The sequence below is a fragment of the Bos mutus genome, chromosome 27 (genome assembly GCF_027580195.1).
Source record: "Bos mutus isolate GX-2022 chromosome 27, NWIPB_WYAK_1.1, whole genome shotgun sequence".
Lineage (NCBI taxonomy): Eukaryota > Metazoa > Chordata > Mammalia > Artiodactyla > Bovidae > Bos > Bos mutus.
The window spans coordinates 3,142,450-3,164,526 of record NC_091643.1 but is presented as its reverse complement, the minus strand read 5'-3'; the positions used below and the strand labels follow the sequence as shown (position 1 = coordinate 3,164,526).

General features: G+C 44.6%; 1 protein-coding gene across 1 annotated transcript in view; it reads right to left on the bottom strand.

Moving 5' to 3' along the window:
• UBE2E2 (ubiquitin conjugating enzyme E2 E2) overlaps nucleotides 1-22,077 on the bottom strand; it is a 359,622-nt gene that overhangs the window by 76,964 nt on the left and 260,581 nt on the right. Inside the window, exon 4 of the mRNA XM_070364399.1 lies at nucleotides 6,425-6,557. Coding sequence (XP_070220500.1) covers nucleotides 6,425-6,557 — 133 coding nt within the window. The remainder of the gene's footprint in view (nucleotides 1-6,424; nucleotides 6,558-22,077) is intronic.

Here is a 22,077-nt window from a genome sequence, read left to right as displayed (position 1 = left end):
CTTTACATGAACGTAGGAACTCAGTCAAAAACAGGTGCATTCAGAAAATCCTCCGAATAAACACAGGTGAGAAGAGAAATCACAAATTTTGTGATTTAAAAGTGGAAATTTAAAAGTCAGTAAACTGAATAATAAAAATAGGATGTACCAAAACATGTAGGATATAGAAAAGACCATGCTTACTGGGGATAATAGTCTTAAATATATATTGGTATATTGCTGAAAATAGCTTAAAAAACACCCATGGCTGATTCATGTCCATGTATGGCAAAAACCACCATAATATTGTAAAGCAATTAGTCTCCAATTAAAAAAAAATCAATAATCTATCCATTTTAAGAACTTAGGAAAAGACACAAATTAAATCCTTTCAAAAAGGAAAAGGAAAAAGATCATGAAAATGAAAGTAGAGAGCACAGACGAACGAAATAAAACATAAACATATAAAAGGAGAAACGAACACCTGTGCTTCTCCTGAAAGGTCTAATAGAATCCCCAGTAATGCTGATCAAAAGACAAAGAGCGAAAAGAGCAGTTCTAATGTCGGAAAGTTTAAAAGGGGAAAAAGGTCTACACATTTAAAAAATAAGATGGTATTATGATCTTCATGCCAAGCACTTGAAAGTATAAATAAAAGGACACATTTCTTTAAAAAAAACAAGACTTAGAGAAACGAAATGAAGCAGACAATCTATTAGTGCCCCAGCGTGGGGAGCAGCGACCAGGGCGGGGCTAGTGGGGGACCTCCGACTTGCTGGTGGTGCTCAGTTTCTTGACTGGGGTTATAGTTACACAAATGCTTTTCTTTGTGAATATTTATCAGTTTCCACACCTATAATTTGTGCTGTTTGTGTATGTATATTGTATAGAATTAAACATTTCTCTAAAAATTATGTAAAAAAAACCAAAACAAAACAAATGAGCACTTGCACGGCACTTCAAGGCAGCTGGGTGTCCTCTCTCTAAGATCACAGAGAGTGAGCAGAAGTGGTTTTACACAGTGAACCACAGCATCCTCTGAAGGTGCCGGGAGACGCTTGTCAGCTTTCTTCTTTGAGCACAGCAGCAATGACAATGAAAACAAGAGATAACGATACCCGGGTTAGAATAGAACTATGGGGAACTTCAGTTACAGAGCGCTCGCTGGCTTTCAGATGCTGGGTATTGCTGCTTCCTGGGTAACCAGTTAGCTACGTTATTCATCATTAGCCTTGACTTACAATTTAAGGTTGAAATATTAATATGATGAGGATAATAAAATGAAAATGTTGAAACTCTGATGGACCTAAATGATCTATTTCATTGTATGAAAGCAAGGAATACCTTTCCTATTAGCTGAGAAAAGTCAGCAAACCATAGTTAATTTTATAAAGCCAAAATCAAACCATAAAACAGACAAGACACTCTGAAATGATCTCTAAGTTAAGATTTATTTAAAAATGTATTTGATGCAATTTGTAATGGAAGAACAAACTATATTTAAAAGTTTTTAGATAGTATTAGTATTGAAGCGTTTTTTTCTCACACAGACAATGTATGCCTGTAGTTTTTCTGTTTATTCTTTTAAACATGCTAGGTACAAATTTTATCATTCCGTTCTGGAAAACATCCACCAACAGATACTGTGCTGCCCTTCCCAAGAGAACAGTGCTTTCCAGTAAGAGACAAGAGCATCAGACAGTGCATTTCCCTGGGGGACAGGTGGCCTGAGACACCCTGCTGAAGGAACAGCGGGCGTGTCCGCGCCTCCTGTCGGCCCACTCTTAGGTCTGTATGGAAGGCCCACTTATTTTTTCAAAGGTCCACAGAGAGACAGAAAAAGCCAAATTATGAATAGGCTATGTCTGTGTGTTTCTCCTGTAAAACACAGACCTGAGCTGCTAAAGCGAGGAAGACTCCTCACCCTTAGGCTGCGCGTCACCGGCGTCTCCAAGGCAGGAGCCGCCAGACACAGTGTGCTGCGATCTTTCCAAGGGCTTTTCAGCAAAAAGAATGATGCACGCATATAATATATTCCGTTATTTCTCCTCTGAAATTTTCAAGTACACATTAAAATACTTACACATTAGACTATTCAGAAAGTGCTGGTTTTGAGCAGAGTAAAATTATCTATGACATGAATATTAAAAATGTTATCTCCAATAAGATATAAAACAGTTCCTACTTTACAAATAAGTAGATATCTGAATTATAACATTAAAATGTATGTCTACACTGAAAAAGAAATACAGTATTAAAAGACTGAGACATACTTGAGATTTATTATGCTTTTCTTTTTGGCTATATATACACTATTCCTGGATATAGTTTCACTAAGCAGATATTTTTTTCAGAGAAATAATCCTATCATTGGTGGTGAAGTATTCAGCTAAAGACTTGGCATTAGATACAGCTACTGGGGTCATGAAACAGATGCTGCAGATTTAGGAAGAGAGGCATGAACATACTGATGAAAGAAAATCAGCGTACCAAGACTCGTACTGAGACACAGCATTTGAAAGTACAACCAGGACTTGACTAATTTAAAACTGGTCATGTTTGCTGTTTAGTTGCGAGGTCATGTCTGACTCTTTTGCAACCCCATGGACTGTCTGAAGCCCACCAGGCTCCTCTGTCAATGGGATTTCCCAGGCAAGAATACTGCAGTGGGTTGCCATTTCCTTCTCCAAGTAAAACTAGAATATGAAGTGTAATAACATTACATACTTCATTAAACATTTGTTTTGCTTGCCTTATTAGAATTTTGGGGAATTCTGGAAGAAATGATTGGAATGATTCATCTGAAATCGTGAAAAATTAGGTACTAGAATGTGGGATGTTCAAACTGATGAAGCTCTACTCCCCAAACGTTCCCACGGCAAGAAGGTACATCCACGTCACCCCAGTGACCTTTAAGTGATAAAGCTGAGCACTGAAGTATTTGCAAGTTCTCAGTAACGATTCCCAGTCTGAGAGTTTGGGAAAAGGGACCTCAGGGATTCTGTCATGCTACAGGCATAAAGGTTCATTTTACGGTAGATACCTGATAACAAATAGATAGCCAATCAACCCACTCCAGTATTCTTGCCTGGGGAATCCCCTGGACAGAGGAGCCTGGGGGGCTACAGTCCATAGGGCCATGGGGTTGTCCGCGACTCAAGCGACTTAGCATGCACGCAGATGGGCAGTCAGATTTATTCGTGAGCCTCTGCTCTCTCTCACCATTTTCTCTGACAAGTACAGCTACCCTGGTTCACTCTTGAGGGTATCAGAAAATGTTACATAAATCCAAGCGTGTGCCTAAGGTTGTTGGAAAAAGAAAAAAGGATGAAGGCAACAGAGAAATAAAAGCCAGTGCGTGCGTGCATGCTAAGTCACCTCAGTCCTGTCCGGCTTTCTGCAATCCAATGGACTAGAGCCTGCCAGGCTCCCCTGTCCGTGGGATTCTCCAGGAAGAAGACTGGAGTGGGCAGCCAAGCCCTCCTCCAGGGGATCTTCCCGACCCAGGTATCCAGCCCTCGTCTCTTATGTCTCCTGCACTGGCAGGCGGGTTCTTTACCACTAGCGCCACCTAAAGCAAGACTTAACCCCAGACAGGGGCTGTTGAGAGCAACAGGAGACCTGAAAGGCCGGGCATGGCACTTTCGAATTATTAGTGAGTGAGTCTGTCTTAGTGAAAAGCTTTCAAGACACGTGCCAACTTTCCCCCTTCAAGTCATACTTCTGTCCACAAAATCTGACTTCTAAAACCGACAAATTAGCTGGTGACAATTTCTTTTAAAACTTCCTACAGGTTTCTAGTACCTGTGCACTTAAATGATGATCCAATACCCAAAGTTTGATTTTCCTTTGTCCTCACGGATTGTCTAAGCAGATTTATCCGCTGGAGGGATTTAATTTTTTTCTGGCAATCTTCTTGACAGGTTCCAGTTCAGCTGTTTGCTTTGAACACTCCCAGGAAAGGGAAGCCCTTTCTCAGAGGTAGAGCTATTCAGAAGCAGGCTGTCCCACGATGGGTCAGGTCTTCCCCCAAGGGAATCGAAATCTGCTTCCCTATGACTGATGCCCGCCCCTTCTATTTTTGTCCCATCCAGTCACCCAGAAGCCAGTCTAACACAACCCATGCCATGGACATCAAAGGACAGCTATCACATTTCTCCCAGGACCTATTTTTCCTAGTAAACATCTCCAGGGTAACTATGTATAATTCAGTGGAAAGGACATGGTCCCTGGAGGCCAAGTTCAGTAGATTCCTGGTTGCTTATTATTAGAAAACCTCTCTAAGCCTCATGTAAGTTCTCTCCTCTGTGAAAGGGAAAATCCCAGTCTTACTAGGGTATTTGGAGGAGGGACGGCTTGGCTCGCGGCTGCCCAATGCAGAGCTTGAGCCAGTGGAGAAACTGCAGACTGCTAACTCTTTCCCTCCCCAGCTTACTCCTGTGTGCCCTCCTAAAAACGAAGAGCTCGGAAGTGAATGAGGCGTTGCAGGCACTGCACGACGGGCTCAGAGTTCCAGAGACTGTGCTCCTAAGAGTATCTGCTTAAGGTCTCAGGACCCTGCAGTTCCCACAGAACTGTACTCAGTCAGAAGCCCACACATTATTACTTATATGGAAACAGAGCAAGTCTCCATTTCCTGTCCTGTATCAGGACCTCGCTCTGATTTTCAATGACATGCTCCCCACTGAGCTGTTTCCGTTCCATCCTGTTGGTTTTGGCCTTTCCTCCGAGCCCGTCAGAGACACCTTTTCAGAAATGGGACTGTCGGACCTACCTGCTTTCCCTCCTTGCTTTGTTTAATCGATGCACTTCTGTCCTGCAGAAGCTGGAAATGCCCACACTTTTTCTGAGATGTATGTTTCATAGAACAGACTGTATCGGGCTCCCGAGCAGCACAACTGCCTCATCCGAGCCCCCGGCTCCCCTGCCCATCGGCATCTCTGTTACTGAAGGGACTGCCCGGAAAGGCCCGCATGTCCCTGGCAGAGTGACAGGTATGCAGACGACTTGGGGGCTGGTGCAAAGAAGAGAAGGCCTCGAGGTCCCCACCCATTCAAAGGAGGAAATAAAGGTCAGCAGTACTGTGGCTTCACCACTGAAATGGACCAAACGCAGCCCTGGGGGGCCAGGGGCCGCCGGCTGTGGCATCCTGGGTAAGATGTCCTGTGTGCCGTCCTGGCTTCAGTCCTGACAGTGTTAGGATATGCTGGGCAAGTTACCTAGTTTCTCTGCCTGCCTCTCCTATTTGGTAAAACGACAGTCATTACTTCTTGCATTGATACCAAAATAACAGCCAAGTCTCATTGGAGAGGAAAGAAGAGAAGAGAAATAGAAAGGGGCATGGGAGGCAGGGAGGGGACCCTGGGACGTCACGGGGAAGGTGAAGGCCGAGCCTTGCTTTTTAAAGTGTTCACTCGAACCCACAACATTCAGAAGTGAAGCCAGGTCAAATGAAAATTCTGTCTTGGTGGCCAACAGAGAGAGTCAGTGTTCTCTGGGTCTTTCCATTTCCAACGTGGAGAATGACTGCTATGCTTAGACCAGATAACCAGCAAGGACCTCCTATAGAGCACAGGGAGCTCTGCTCAACATTCTGTGACAACCTACATGGGACAAGAACTTGCAAACGAGTAGACACAAGTATGTGGATACCTGAATCGCCTCGCTGCACACCTGAAACCAACACAATGTTGTCGACCAGCTGAGCGCCAGTCTAAGACAAAACATCTTCAGAACGGGGATGGATCTGAAGTCATTGCACGTCTGACTTACATGCAGCAGAAAGTAATGTGAAGATGCTTAAAGGGAATAATCGCATCCTAAGTGAATTCCATCACCCACCTCCTGACAAGGCTGGGCTCTCGGACTTTCTTTAGTCGTTTATGTATGACTTTTCATCAGCCCGTCATTTTTATTAATGGACAAACACACATTCTCCCTTACTGAATTTTCCTGACACGACTGTTCGGTCTCTTCGTCTAATGTGTGTGCACACACCTTCGTCTGACACGTGTGCACTTCCTGTGGGCAGCTGAGCTGCGGTGGTCCCAGGGCTCAGGGCTCCCGGCTGGCGCCCAGGCCAGCTCCTGGAGGGGCTCCCTCAGCCCAGGCCACGCCTGGATCTCCAGGCCCCGGAGCTGGCACCAGCCCATCCTGTCTCCTACTTCCACCCCATTAACAGGCTGTCTGATGTTACCTTAAAACATACACCACAAAAAAAGGCAATACGAGAAAGGATGAGAAGGAACAATGAGTTGCGCGTCAAAGGTTGGGGTTAGGGAAGACACAATCATTTTTCCATTTACATACAATCAGTCCTGGGAAGTTGTCTATGCTAACAGAACAGACATGCATCCCTAGGTGTGCATCCTGAAGAATATGTATATATATATAAAAATAAGCGATAATACATATAGCTAAAAATGGATGAATACATCATACTGACCTTGGGGGGTTTAAACGGATAGTCAGGTGAAAAGGTTATGTCAAGAAAGAACACCCCGCCTTCATAGACAGATCCTGGGGGTCCCAATATAGTTGACCTCCATTCATAAATGTTGTCTCCTTTGGGTCCAGCACTGAAATAAGACATACAAATGAAATGTGCTTAGAGATGATAGAAAGCTTGGAATTGTAAAAATATCTATTTATGATAACAACAAATTGAGCCATTCCATAGAAAACACACCAAAGTTAATAGGTCAATTCCAAATGAGGATTCACTTGTCAATATCGTCAGTATTCTATAAATGAAATATGTTGGTATTACTAAGTAATACAGAACCAAGAAGTTCCGTTTTGCCATTCATAACCTCAAACCCATGAAACAAAGGATTCCAAGGACCACAGACCAGAAGCAAAATTTTTAAATTAATTTTTACTGGAGCAAAATGTTTAATAAAGCATAAAATTATTTCTGAGACCCTGAAAGGGTGGTATAAGGTCAAAGAGACAAATTTTCAAAGCTAGAAGGAACGCTAAAGAAAAAAAAAATAGTCTAATGCTTTTGTTAACGAAAAGCACCAATGAGGGTGCTGGAGATCAGGAAATGGTCATCATTCACAAGACTCAGCTCAAGCATCACATCTGAATCTTCTTTTCTCACTCCACCCGAAGACTCCCTGCTAATGTACCCAGCGTCCCGCTAGGGTGGTCTGTGGAAGACAGGATGCATCATTTTGTTTTATACCTGTGCTTTGAAACTGTTTGCTTTTCCGTCCCTCTCTGGAAGTCCTCCAAGAACAGGTTCTGCCTTGTTCTTGGTACTCAGTAAGTAAGAGTTTGTCAGATGCTGCTGCTGGAATAGCAGCCAAGCGTGGGAAGTTTGGCTACCAGCGGCACACCTTGCTCCCCAGCTGCAGAGAGACTCCGGACGAGAAGAAGACCCACACGAGCCAACTGAACTGTCCCCATTCTTCCCGAGTAACAGAAGGCAAAGCGAGATTATAATTAAGCCCTCTAGTGTTCTTCCTGTCACACCGACCTCACAGTACATCAGCCAGAAATCCCCTCACACCCTGCAGCAAAGTGGGCAACCCTGTTAAGGTGCTTGAGAAGATTTTATTGCCAACAAAGATATGTCTTCTTTCATATTGTGAAATTAGTTCGTATCTACAACAATTTCATTGTTGAACAGGAGACCAAAAAAGCATGAATCATTATCTATGACAATGGAGGAAGAATACATCAATACACTAGGGAAAAGACAGCCCCTTTAATAAATGGTGTTGGAAAAACTGGACACCGACATGCAAGAATCAGACCGGACTTTCTCACACCACTTATACCATTAAACTCACAATGGATTAAAGACTTAAATGTAAGCCCCAAGCCCATAAAACTCCGAGAAGAAAACAAATGCAGTACACTCTTTGACATCTGTCTTAGCAACAATTTTGGGGATGTGTCTCTCAGGCTAGGGGAACAAATGCAAAAATGAACAAATGGGATTGCTGCTGCTGCTGCTAAGTCGCTTCAGTCGTGTCCGACTCTGTGCAACCCCATAGACAGCAGTCCACCAGGCTCCCCCATCCCTGGGATTCTCCAGGCAAGAACACTGGAGTGGGCTGCCACTTCCTTCTCCAATGCATGAAAGTGAAAAGTGAAAGTGAAGTTGCTCTACATCAAACTAAACGAAAGCTACATCAAACTAGCTTTTGCAAGTGAAGGAAACTATCTTTGAAATGAAATGGCAGCCTATTGAATGGGAGAAGGTATTTGCAAATGACAAATTCGTTAAGGGGATAATATCCAGAGAACATGAAGAACTCATACATCTCAACACAAAAAAACATACAACCTATTAAGAGGTGGGCAGGGGACCCAAACAGACATTTCTCCAAAGAAGACATCCCAAGGCCAACAAGCTCAGGAAAAGCCGCTCAACATCACTAATCACAAAATGCAAATCAAAACCACAATGGGTATCGTCTCACACCCGTCAGAGCGGCAGTCATCAGAAAGACGGCAACTAACAGGTGTTGACAAGGACGTGAAGAGAGAAAGGGAACCTTCTGCATTCCTGGTGGGAATGTGAACTGGTGCGGCCGCTGTGGAAAACTGTGGAGACTCCTCAGAAAACTGAAAGTAGAGCTACCGCACAGTCCAGCAATTTCACTTCTGGGTATGTATCCAAAGACATGGAGACAGTGATGTGAAAAGAATATGCATCCCAGTGTTCACTGCAGCGTTGCTCACAATGGCCAAGACACAAAAGCGACCTAAGTGCCCGTCAGTAGACGAATGGATGAAGAACATGTGGCGTCGTATTTTTTATATATATATATATATGCATTACATCTATGATATACATATGTATGTATTATATCTACGACATATATATGCATTATATGTATGACATATATATATGCATTACATCTATGATATACATATGTATGTATTATATCTACGACATATATATGCATTATATGTATGACATATATATATGCATTACATCTATGATATACATATGTATGTATTATATCTACGACATATATATGCATTATATGTATGACATATATATATGCATTACATCTATGATATACATATGTATGTATTAAATCTATGACACATATACACGCATTGCATTGTGTCTATGACATGGGTTTCCCTGGCGGCTCAGGCTGTAAGGAATCTGCCTGCAATGCGGGAGACCCAGGTTTGGTCCCTGGGTTGGGAAAATCCCCTGGAGAAAGGAATGGCTCTCCACTCCAGTACTCCTGCCTGGAGAATTCCATGGACAGAGAAGCCTGGTGGGCTACAGTCCATGGGGTCCCAAAGAGTCAGACACGACTGAGCAACCAGCATTTCACTTCACTTCATCTATGGCATATATATATACATATGTTGGCCATGTAAGCAATGTTGCAGTGAACACTGGGATGCATATTCTTCTCAAATTACGGTTTTCATTTCTTTGGACACATACCCAGAAGATGTGCATATATATAAATAATAATATAGGGGCTTCCCAGGTGGTGCTAGTGCTAAAGAACCTGCCTGCAATGCATGAGACTAAGAGACATGGGTTGGATCCCTAGGTCAGGAAGATCTCCTGGAAGAAGGCATGGTAACCCACTCCAGTGTTCTTGCCTGGAGAATTCCAAGGACACAGGAGCCTGGCAGGGTATAGAGTCCATGGGGTCACAAAGAGTTGGACATGACTGAAACGAGTTAGTACACAGCACATATATAATACTATTATATATCGTATAAAAATAAATGTATGTATTAAATATAGAAGATATGGAATGTGTGTGTTTATATGTGTGTGTGTGTGTGTGTGTGTATAATATTACTGAGCCATATAGACGGCAATCTCGCCGTTCGGGACAGCACAGATGACCTCGAGGGCACGACGCTGAATGAAACAGGTCAGACGCAGAAAGACAAATGCCACAGGATCTCACCGACATGCAGCATCTCGAAAACAAAACCAAAGAACACGTGTTCGGAAACAGAACAGACTCACAGATACAGAGAGCAGACAGGTGGTTGCCAAATGGGAGGAAGGGTAGAGAGAGGGGCGGATGGTTAAGCGGGACAAAACTGCAGTGACAAGATAGATGAGTCACAGGTATGAGACGCACAGAGTGGGAAATACAGCCAGTAATCGCAGAATAGTTTCGTAAGGTGACAGATGAAACGACGCCAAAAAGGCATGCACCTTAACCAATTTGGGATTATTCTGGGAATGCAAGGACAGTTTAATAACAGCAGATTATTAATGTAATGTACTTAACAACACATTAAAGTAGAAAAAAATCACAATCACAATAGGTGAAGAAAAAAGCACTCAATAAATTTTAATGATAGCTATTCATGAAAAAACTCCTAGCAAATTCAGAATAGTAAGAAACTTCTTTAACTTGATAAAAAGCATATACCAGAAACCTCATAGCAACTGAATATTCAATGGTAAAATATTAAAAGCAAATGCTTTAAAAATTGAGGCTCAAGACAAAGATGCCCACTAAATCCATTTCCAATCATGACTGTACTAGAGCTCATATCCATCAAGGTATGAAAGACATAAATTGAAAAACAAAGTATTTATGGACTGGGACGGAAGAAATAAAATGATTGGCATTTATGGTATTTATGTACACAGGAGAAAGCTACCCAAATCTATGTGCAATTTACTAAATTTAATAAAAGTTTAACATAGTAGCAGGATATAAGATAAACAGACAAAAATCAACTGCATTTCAACACACCAACAATATTAGAAAATACATTTTAAAATACTTTTTACAATAGTATTAAAAATACAAGGAACCTATGAATAGAGTTCAGGGAAAACATATAAGATTTTTATGGAGAAAGCTATAAAACACATTGAAATACACTCAAGGAAATTAAATAAATGAAGACACCAAGTTTATAGGTAGGAAGACCCAGGACCCTGGGGATGTCAATTTTTCCTTGATTCAATGTAATTCTAATCAAAAGTCCAACAGATTTTTAAAAAACCAAACTGGACACATTGACTCTAGGACGCTTTTGGGACCTTAAGGAAGCTCTTTAAACTTTTCTACGCAGAATGAAAATCTGACAGATGTTGGAACTGATGGGGCTGAGAAAACAGTTTTGTCTTTGGACAACAGAGAAACTGAATTTCTACCTCACCCAGTTGACACTAGTGGTAAAAAACCTGCCTGCAAATGTAGGAGGCTTAAAGAGACGTGGGTTTGATCACCGGGTCGGGAAGACCCCCTGGAGGAGGGCAAGGCAACCCACTCCGGTATTCCTGCCTGGAGAATCCTATGCACAGAGGAGCCCGGCGGGCTGCAGTCCACGGGGTCGCTTTGAGTCAGACACGACTGAAGCGACTTGGCACGAAAACACATAAACCTCTGTTGTAGATGGATTAAGCACTTAAATGCAAAAGTCAAAAGCTTTACAGTTTGACTAAAGAGAGTGACACGGCAAGTCATAAACTGGGATCATATAAAATGGGCGAAATTCTCGTGTCCAGAATATACTTGCCTAAGTAAGTTATGAAACAGCAAAATCGTGCAGTGACAGAAGTGCCCACTGATAGAAAAAGGTGTAAATTCACCCAAAGGAACACTTCACAGCAGTGAAAACATATAAACCAACATTGAGAAACCTTAAGAATATCCTAACGAATACGAAAAGCAAGTATAAAAGGAATATGCACCAAACAACACTATTTCTACAAAGTATAAAAACAAACAAGAAAGGTAACTGGGGAGGGACAGACACTAAATGTTCCAGAGACGCGTCTCCTGGGGAGAACTGGAGGGCGGAGAGCAGAGCTCGGGAGGAGCTTCAGGGGTTCTGGGGGTGCGCTCCTTCTCAGGATGAGCTATCTGTTTACTACGAGGTTTCATAACTTCCTTAGGTATTAGACATTAACATATTCTTAGATCTGTATCAATTTTTCATATTAAGTATGCAGAAAAAGCCGACCAAGCTGCCACGTGAGAACAGGAAGTTGCAGCACTGTGTGGTCCTACCCTAGGAACTAGACATAAAACAATACTTTGTATCATTTATGGATACATATCGGTGTCAGTGCCTTCCAAGAAATGAACTGGAAAAACATACCTAAATTCAACAGGGCAGCTGTGCAAGGAACGTGGGAGAGTTGGACCAGGTGATGGGAGGAAACAGATCTGAAGAAGGGTTTAATTTTATTTCGAGGCTTTGATTTCTCTTATTTAAATACTAAAAATAAAATCACAGTTAGCCAAGTTCATCGCCAAGTACTGAAATAAAATTCAAAGGACTGGGGCCCAGCCTTCCCGCCCCATCTGACCACTGGCCTCCTCCCCTGAAGGGGGCAGTGAGGCGCAGACAGAATATTCAGGTCAGATGACAGTGAGGCTGTGCCAACACAGCATCTTGTTGCCAGACAAGCTCACTCATTCAGATAAATAATGCACACGGTTATGTCCCGAGCTATAATTAGACCCAAAGTGAACGGTAAGTTTATTAGTAGGAAGGGCTTAAAAGTAAATTATAGGTTTGTAGTTACAACATTACTTCAAGGGACATGAAGAAATTTAATTAAAAAAATATGGGCTTCCCAGGTGGCTCAGACTATAAGAATCTGTCTGCAATGCAAGAGACGAGGGTTCGATCCCTGGGTTGGGAAGATACCCTGGAGAAGGGAATGGCAACCCACTCCAGTGTTCTGGCCTGGAGAATTCCATGGACAGAGGGGCCTGGCGGGCTACAGTCCATGGGGTTGCAAAGAGTCAAACACAACTGAGCGACTCACAGTTTCTTAGACCCAACACAAACAGATAAGTTTATTAGAAGGAAGGACTTAAAAGTCGAGTAAATTATAGGTTTGTATTTACAACATTACTTCAAGGTAAGTGAAGAAATTTAATTTAAAAAAAATGCAAAGAGGAGAGCACACAACCAGGAACCAAGGAGCAGAGACGCAGTTCCCAAATCCAAAGATGTAATTTAAGAATCCCTTTGAGACATTTAAAGATAATTTCCCAAGAATGGCCATCACAGTTAGTTATATAATGTAAGTAATTAAGGAGTCACCAAATTGTGCCTCCAAAGAAGGAACTCGAAAGCAGACGGCAGGAGGCACTCCAGAAAGTGGGCAGTGTCTGCAGATAATGCATATTCCAGTTACGCCTGATGCAAGTTTTATCTGGCTCTCAGTCAGAACTCCAAATTTTACTGCTTCTTCGAAGTCATTAACAGTGGATTAAACAACTCCATTAACAACATCACTCTGAGTTGGTTCATGCTGCCAAAATGTGCCTTTTTGAGAAAATACTAGCATGACAAACTATCTGAAAAGATTGGTGCTTTATTTCTAGTTTCTAAAGGTTTCACTGCAGTATAGCTGATGTACAATGCTGTGTCGGTTTCAGTGGACAGCAGCGTGGTTCAGTTATACATACGCACACGCTCATTCTTTCCCAGGTTCTTGCCCACACAGGTCATCACAGAAGACCGAACAGCGTTTGCTGTGCTACACAGTAGGTTTCTGCTGATTCTCTGTCTCATGTAGTGTGCGTGTGTAAACCCCAAGGAGAAATGCTGGGGAGGACAAGGATGAATCAAGAGCTTGACACTGGTGTTTTAAAATGTATTTAACACTAATATTATTTCCTTAATACACAGATTGAGCCTTGGCAACCTGGCCACCTCCATCATCTTAGAAATCGTCTATCTGCACCACGTATAATCCCAAAGCTTATAGCAGAGGTCCATGAACTACACAGCCCTCTGTCACACAATCATTTTAATACATCCCAGCTGAGAAACCTTAGCTTGAGTGTCTACAGTGGTGTTGGACAATATGGTGGCTATGCAGCCATGGAGGACTTGAACTGTAGCTGGCTCAAGGTAAGACGTACTCTCAGGAAAAGACGCTCAACACCCCAACCAGGAAATGCAAGTGAAAGCCGTACTGAGATACCTGTCAGGATGGCCATCATCAGAGGGAACACAGACAGCAAATGCAGGTGACGAAGCACAACAAAGGGGATATCTGCACACTGCTGAGCGCAGCCACTGTGGAAAAACAGCACGTGGAGATTTCTCAAAAACTAGAACTACCCTTCCAGCCAGCAATCCTACTCCTGGGTATATAGCTGAAAAAACACAAAAACATTAGTTCAAAAAGATACACGCACCCCAGTATTCATAGTGTCATTATTTACAACTGCCAGGATAACAGGAGCAACCTAACTGTCCATCAACAGATGAACGGATAAAGACGACGCAGTACACAATGGACATTCCTCAGCCATAGAAGCGAGTGAAGTGTCGCCATTTGCAGCTACAAGGAAGGACTTAGAGGCATTAAGTGAATTAAGTCAGAGAGAGAGAGATGCTGTAGATCTCACATATATGTGGAATCTAAAAAATGCTACAAAATGGCTAATACTACCAAACGGAAGCAGACTCACAGACACAGAGAACAAACTAGTTATACCAGCGGTCAGGGGGCACACAGGGGTGGGGGAGCAGGAGGTGCAAACTCTTTGGTGTAAGACAGGCTCAAGGGTTATAGTACAACATGGGGAACACAAGCCAATGCCTCGTAAAACTGTAATAACTGTGAATGGAAAGTAACCTTTAAAAATTGAATTTAAAATGAAAAAAACTTAAAAAGAATATATTGTACAGCACAGGAAATATAGCCAATATTTTATAAATTGTGAATCACTATGTTGTACATCTGAAATTTATGAAATATTATAAATCAGCTATACCTCAATAAAAATAAAGGAAAAAAGAATTCACAGTGCAAAAAAAAGTTTTTATAATACCAGTAAAAAATAAGATGTGTTGTGAAAATAAAATAAACACCAAACTTTGATGACAATGCAGAAGAAAGGGAACTGCATCATTACTATTCATTACATGCTGAAATGATACTTGGAGTATACCGGGCCAAGATATATTAAAATTAATTTCACCTACCTCTTTTTACTTTTTTAAGTGTGGCTGCTAGAAAATTTTAAATTACACACATGCTTCATATTATATTTCTATTCAACAGAACTGCCTTGAATCTACTTTGTGTGATGGTGGGAATGTTCACGTTTTCATCCTGAGCTGGTGTTGTAACCATCAGCTACACGTGGCCATTTGGCACCTGAAATGAGGCCAGTGAGGATGAGGAAGTGGATCTGAAACCTCGCTTAGTTTCAGTGAATTTAAATCCAAATAGGTCCACGTGGCTCGTGGTCACACACACGCACAGCGCAGACCCACAGTGACTGGGGTGCGTTTAATATGTCAGGACCTATACGACGTGGAAGAACAGGCTTTTATACACTTCGGCTGGATCAGAAAGGTGAGCATCAGACGTTGCAGTATTTTATGCTTTTAATGATCCCTTCTTCCGTAAACTGGTCAGACAGAGGCTGGTGCCAGGAGACGCCTGTAGCGCGGAGCAGCGCTGATGCTGGGGGGCAGGCTCCAAGCCACACGGCCTGTCTGCATCTCAGCCCCGCCCCTGCATGAGCACCGGTGTGTGCGCAGTCACAGCTGACTCTGTGTGACCCATGGACTGCAGCCCGCCGGGCTCCTCTGTCCGTGGGATTCTCCAGACAGGAATACTGGAGTGGGTTGCCATTTCCTTCTCCAGGGGATCTTCCCAACCCAGGGATGCAACCCACGTCTCCTGTGTCTTATGCATTATGGGTGGGTTCTTTACTCACTGAGCCGTTGGGGAAGCCGGGATGCCTACTTGACTCTGGGAAAATATGTCATCTCTCTATGCCTTAGTTTTCTCATCTGTAAAATGGGGCCATCACAGCACCAACCTGAAATGTAAAATTTCAGTAGAACTGCACTCACAGAGCTTGGGAAATGGGCTGAGAAGGGCCCAAATACTAAGTCTCCAAATGTGGGCTGCTGCTGAGGTTGCAGTTCCGCCTGTGGCCACCCACAGAAGCGCACCAGCTCACTCGAAAGGCTAACTGCCTGGTGGTTTCCTAACAAAGGTTTCAAGACCCTAGGACTAGAAAACAGGCTACTGAGACCATGTACACATGACGGGCATCCTCCTCCTCCTCCTCAGTCTGCCTCCTTCGGGGCCCTACCCTCCACCGCCTTGTTTGCTCACCTCCCACATGCTGAGTCTGCCTCCTTCGGGGCCCTACCCTCCACCGCCTTGTTTGCTCACCTCCCACATGCTGAGTCTGCCTCCTTCGGGGCCCTACCCTCCACCGCCTTGTTTGCTCACCTCCCACATGCTGGTCTCATCGATCACCTTTGATAATCGACCTGCCAGACACTGATGGAATCTTTAACCTGATCAGAAACCTGAGAGTCAACCTGGCCAAGCTTTATTTTGTGTAGTTGATTTACAATGTATTAATTTTTGCTATCATGAGAGTCCCTTGGACAGCAAGGAGATCCAACCAGTCCATCCTAAAAGAAATCAGTCCTGAATATTCATTGGAAGGACTGATGCTGAAGCTGAAACTCCACTTTGGCCACCTGATGTGAAGACCTCACTCACTGGAAAAGACCCTGGTGCTGGGGAAGATTGAAGGCGGGAGGAGCAGGGGACGACAGAGGATGAGATGGTTGGATGGCATCACCGACCCAACGGACATGAGTTTGAGTGCGCTCTGGGAGCTGGTGATGCACAGGGAGGCCTGCTCCTTCCTTCGCCTCTAAGTTTCCACAGAGCCTGTCGAGCCCTACTTCCTAGTGTCTTTCTGACCTGTCTCCTGGCTGTGTCCTCTGTCACTTTCACGGCGGCAGCAGCATCCTCTGTGATTTCCTGCCTCCAGTCTTGCTTTCCTCCCATCCTTCCACTAAAGGGAAGAACAGACAGTCTCCAGAAAACCTTGTAAATGGGATTGTGTTTCCCTGTTTCTCTGGCTTCTCCATTCCTCAGGCACACACGAAGTCGTCCATAAAGATCTGGCTCTAGCTGATTTCTCTGACCTCATGCTTTGAACTTGCCCTCCTCCAACTCCATCCTCCAATGGTACTGGAACCACCTACAGAAACTCCATGGGACCTGGGCTCTTTTGGGAGCTTCTGGAGAAGATGCTCTGCAGATCTGACCATCCTATTTGTCCTTTAGGTCTTAACTGCCTTCTCCTCCAGGGCATCTTCTACCCCTAAAGGCAGGAGTAACGTTCTATGCAAACATGGCATTATAAAAAGTTGTTTATGGGGCCTTTAATACTGGGCAAAGAAGAGTTAAGAAACAACATTATCTGGATCAGAGGAAAGAAGAACTTGCCCTGATGGTGAAGGGGCATCCCTGATCACCGAGAGGGTGCTGAGAGAATAAGCCAGGATGGCAGCTCTTGAGAGGCCCAACAGAGAAGGTCTCTCACAGACTCCCGAGGGTCCCGTGTTTGTTCAGTAATTTTCCCTACAAGACCGGTATCATCAACACCACTGTAACTCTCAGGAACTCAGAATGTCGCAGTACTGAATATATTTAACAAAATCACTCTGCTGTACACCCAAACCTAACACAGCACTGTGAATCAACTACACTCATACCTAAAACAAGAAATTTTTAAAAAAAGAAAAGGGGAATCAGGCAAAAGGGTGAAATCCTAAAAGGAAAGACAATGAAAACAGGAAAGAAAAGATCCACTGTGTATTCTAAACTCCAAGCAGAGCTGGACGGTTTCCTCCCGTTACTATTTCACAGTTTCTTTCCAGCTCATAAGAGTCTGGGGCTTATTCTCAAGGTATCCCTAAAAATGAATTGCTACTTTTTGTGAAAAAGTGCTTTAAAAAACGGGAAGGATCTTTATCCTTAATTAGACTTTTCAGACTGGGATGCAAACTTGGGGAAACATTCATTTGACTGCAGTTGTCATAGTTTAGTCGGTGACCCCACGGACTGGAAGCCCGCCAGGCTCCTCTGTCAATGGGATTGCCCAGGCAAGAATACTGGAGTGGGTTGCTTCTCTAGGGGATCTTCCTGACCCAGCAATCAAACCATGTATCCTGCATTGATGCTTTCAAACTGTGGTGTTGCAGAAGACTCTTGAGAGTCCCTTTGCCCGCAAGGAGATCAAACCAGTCAATCCTAAAGGAAATCAACCCTGAACATTCATTGGAAGGACTGATGCTGAAGATGAAACTTGAACACTTGACCATGTGATGCTAAGAGCCAACTCATTATTAAAGACCCTGATGCTGGGAAAGATTGAAGGCAGGAGGAGAAGGCGGCAAGAGAGGATGAGATGGTTGTATGGCATCACTGATTCAATGGACATGAGTCTGAGCAAGCTCCGGGGGATGGTGACGGACAGGGAAGCCTGGAGTGCTGAAGTCCATGGGGTTGCAGAGTCAGACACGACTAAGCGATAAAACACTCCCTGCGCTGGCAGGCAGATTCTTCACCACTGAGCCACCAGGGCAGCGCCTCTAACTTCTCTTTTTACCAAATCTTAGATGTCGCTACTCATCTACCTTGGATCTTTTGTTAACTGTGCAAAATAATGACTGCTTAAGAATCACAGCATTTCCCAGGGCCTGCAGGAGCTAGCAAGATAGTATGCTAAATCAAAAACTGACCTCCTAGAAGTTACCAAAGAAGGCACACTTTTATTTCTCCTAATATGTGATATATTACACTGAGTGCACAACTTTTTAACAGACGTAATTGTAAGAGACATAACTATGAAACAGCAGGTAAAAGCAGAGAAACTGGGAAGCAGGAAGGAAGAGCTCAGAGAAAAAACTGTGTATCCTCCCTATATTCTTACTTTCCTTTCTAAGCTAATTTCCTTAAGAGGCACTCACTTGTAAGCACAAAGATACATTACAGGGTCAAAAAAAAACCTCATCTTATTTTACATATCTGCGTTGTTAGAAATAAGGTTAGAATTATAAAGACTTTGGAAACCATCTATCAATAGCTCAACTTTTTCATCACACAGAAGCAAACACTAGAATGGGACTGGAATCCACCAACTGAGACAATTAGGCATAAAATCAATCAGCAGTACTTAAAATACTGAATTATAGAATTTTTAATCCTACATGAGCTGAGAGGACTCTAGCAATAGGGTGATGGAGTCAGTCTCAATCTTTCTGAGTCTTTTCCCACGTACTCTTATCTCCTTGCAGAAGAAATGGCCCATTGCAGCAGCGATTCTTAGCATTGCTAAGGGGGTGGGTGGGGGGACGAAATAATTTGGAAAATGAAAAAGCTCTTCTTCCACTGGGGACCACTTCAGATTCAAAGCCTTCACTTGAAAGGTGATAAAATGAAGGGTCAGCAGAGTGGATTGCTTCGCCCCAGCCCACACCTAGAGAAGAACAGTGAGCGTCTGACCCCAGCGAGAGCTCTTCCCACCTCACCGCTGCCCGCCAGACAGCAGACTCGACCGGAAAAGCCACGTGGCCACTGCCCATGAACTGCTCTGCTCGACACAGCAGACCAGAGGGCAAGCCTGCCCTGGATTTTCCTTCTTTAAAAGGTGGGTTTCTGTCTGTATTTCCTGGCTGTGGTGGGCCGTTCTCCCGCTGTGCTGCGCAGGCTTCTCACCGCGGCGGCCTCTCCTGCTGCGGAGCACGGGCTCTGGAGGCTCCAGCATCAGGAGCCACGGCCCGCGGGCTCAGTGTCGTGGTGCGCGCTCAGGTGCCCCACAGCTTGTGGGACCTTCCTGCACCAGGGATGGAACCGCTGTCCCCCGCACTGCAAGGTGGATTCCTAACCACTAGACCACCAGGCAAGGCCTGGACTTTCTTGTACTTCACATCCTGGGCAGGTTTCAGGGCAGATCCAGGTCTGGTAAACAGCCATTTTTATTTCAGCTACCACATTCTCTCTCTCTTTAAATTTTTCAAAGGAGAAATAGTGATCCTTGAGGACTCTCTTCATTTCTTTAGGGAAACTACCTTTCCTGGCCACCCTGCTTTTGTCCCCCGCCCCCAATTCCTGTGCATTTTCTCTCATCTGTGTGGGAACTGAGAGCTCTGAAGGTCCCCAGGCCTCCAGAATTAGCCTGTCTTATCTGCACTGTGAGAACAATTTAGGAGCTAGCCCAGGAGGCATGAACTGCGTCTTTATTAGGTAAGATCTCCAGCCCACCCCGAGAGTCAGACTGGAGGCTGGAGAGCTCTAACGTGCCTCCTGATCTTATCTGCAGGTTAAACAAGCCTGTGACAAGCAGACAAGCCACTGCTGCCCGGGTGCAGTTTACAGGGAGCCAAATCCTTCTCAAAACACTGCAATTCTCCAAAACGTTACCACTGAAGGTGACAGAATGCAAGATTCCCTGGTACCTTTTCAAAGGCAGCGTTATGACTTTCTGACATTTAAATGATACCAAAGTGAAAATTCTATTTGAACCTTAAGAAGGGGCGGAACTTGAGGACAGTTAATGATTCTTAGGGGAGCTAAGATTTATGTGTTTATTTGTATACAGAGTTCCCATCAAGGCAATTTTGTTTCTCAAGTAGGTTAGATACCTTCTATATACTGGACACATTTTCACTGGCTGAGATCGTCTTTGTTTCTTCCACAGGAAAATGGTGAGCAACAGCTCCTTCATGGAGCTGCCTAATTCACTCCAAAAAAGTAAACTGGCTTATTCAGTGTATCCTGCAACCTGCGTGCTTTTCTTTGCATCCCCGACGCTGCCATGTGCCCTAAGACCCGCCGTCACCGCTTTCTTTCATCCGCTGCCTGGAGGCCAAGGTTAGCCCAGAGGAGAGAAAACAAATCAACCCAAACGCTAATGGCAGGCTTCCCTGGTGGCTCAGTGGCAAAGAAGCCGCCTGCCAATGCAGGAGACATGGGTTTGATCCCTGGGCCGGGAAGACCCCACATGCTGTGGAGCAACTAAGCCCGTGCGCCCCAACTACTGACTCTGTGACCTACAGCCAGGGAGTCGCAACTACTGAAGCCTGCACACGCTAGAGCCTGTGCTCCGCAAGGAGCGAAACCACCGTAGGAGCGCCTCACAATGCGGAACTTAACCATCGCAACTAGAGAGGACACAGAAGGGGCTCACAACTCGGAACTTAACCAGCGCAACTAGAGCGATCACCCTCTGCAACTGGAGAAACCCTGTGTGCCGCAGCGAAGGCCAGCACAGCCAAAAATAAACTAGAAATTAAAAAAAAGACTCATGGCAAAAGTAAACTGCACACACAGAGACTTAACAAGTGTTTGTTGAAAAATAATACACACCTGGATAGAACACTAGGCTATTAAGACAGCACAGCAGTACAGCAGACGGCTTCAGAGGGACAGAGCCAGGTCTGAGTTCCGCCTCTGCCACGTACTGTGTGAAAGATAAAGTCGATTTCCACAGGCACGGACCTGACAAGTGAGGGGGCGGGAGGCGTAAAAAGCAGGGAGGGGAAAGCGGGCTCCCTGTCGGGAGCACAGCAAACACGCTGGCCCGAGCCGAGGCAGGGCAGGGTCTTAAGAGCTGCGACAGCACCTGGGGTCTGGGGGGTTTTCTACTGTGACGCTCCCGGGAGCTGCAGGCTTCCATCACTAATCTCTCTGCCCCCTCCGGAGATTCAACCAAGAAACTCAACACACAGGCTTCCCAGGTGGTGAAGTGGTGAAGAGTCTGCCTGCCAAGGCAGGAGGTGCAAGAGATGTGGGTTCGATCCCTGGGTGGGGAAGATCCTGGAGAATCCCATGGTCAGAGGAGCCTGGGGGCTGCAGTCCACGGGGTCACAGAGAGTCAGACACGACAGCGACTGAACGCACACATATTCAGTGAATAAAGGGGGAATGAGGATAAGGGGAGTCTAGTGCTTTAAAAACAAGTTTGACCTGTTTCTGGAACTTAACAAAAAAAGCCTGGGTCCCACCCAAGACCAACTCAGTCAGAACTGAACGAGCACGTGGGGCTGAGAGCCACCGGTCACAGGTTATGGAGCCACTGAGGGTCTCAAAGTGTGGTCCAGAGAGCAGCTTCCCTGGCGGCTCAGCTGGTAAAGAATCCGCCTGCAATGCGAGAGACCTGGGTTCGACCCCTGGGTTGGGAAGATTCCCTGGAGGAGGGAAAGGCTGCCCACTGCGGTGTTCTGGCCTGGAGAATCCCACGGAGTGTACAGCCCATGGGGTCACGGAGAGTCGGACACGACTGAGCGCCCTTCACTTCATGCCACCCCAGAAAGCAGCGACGGCAC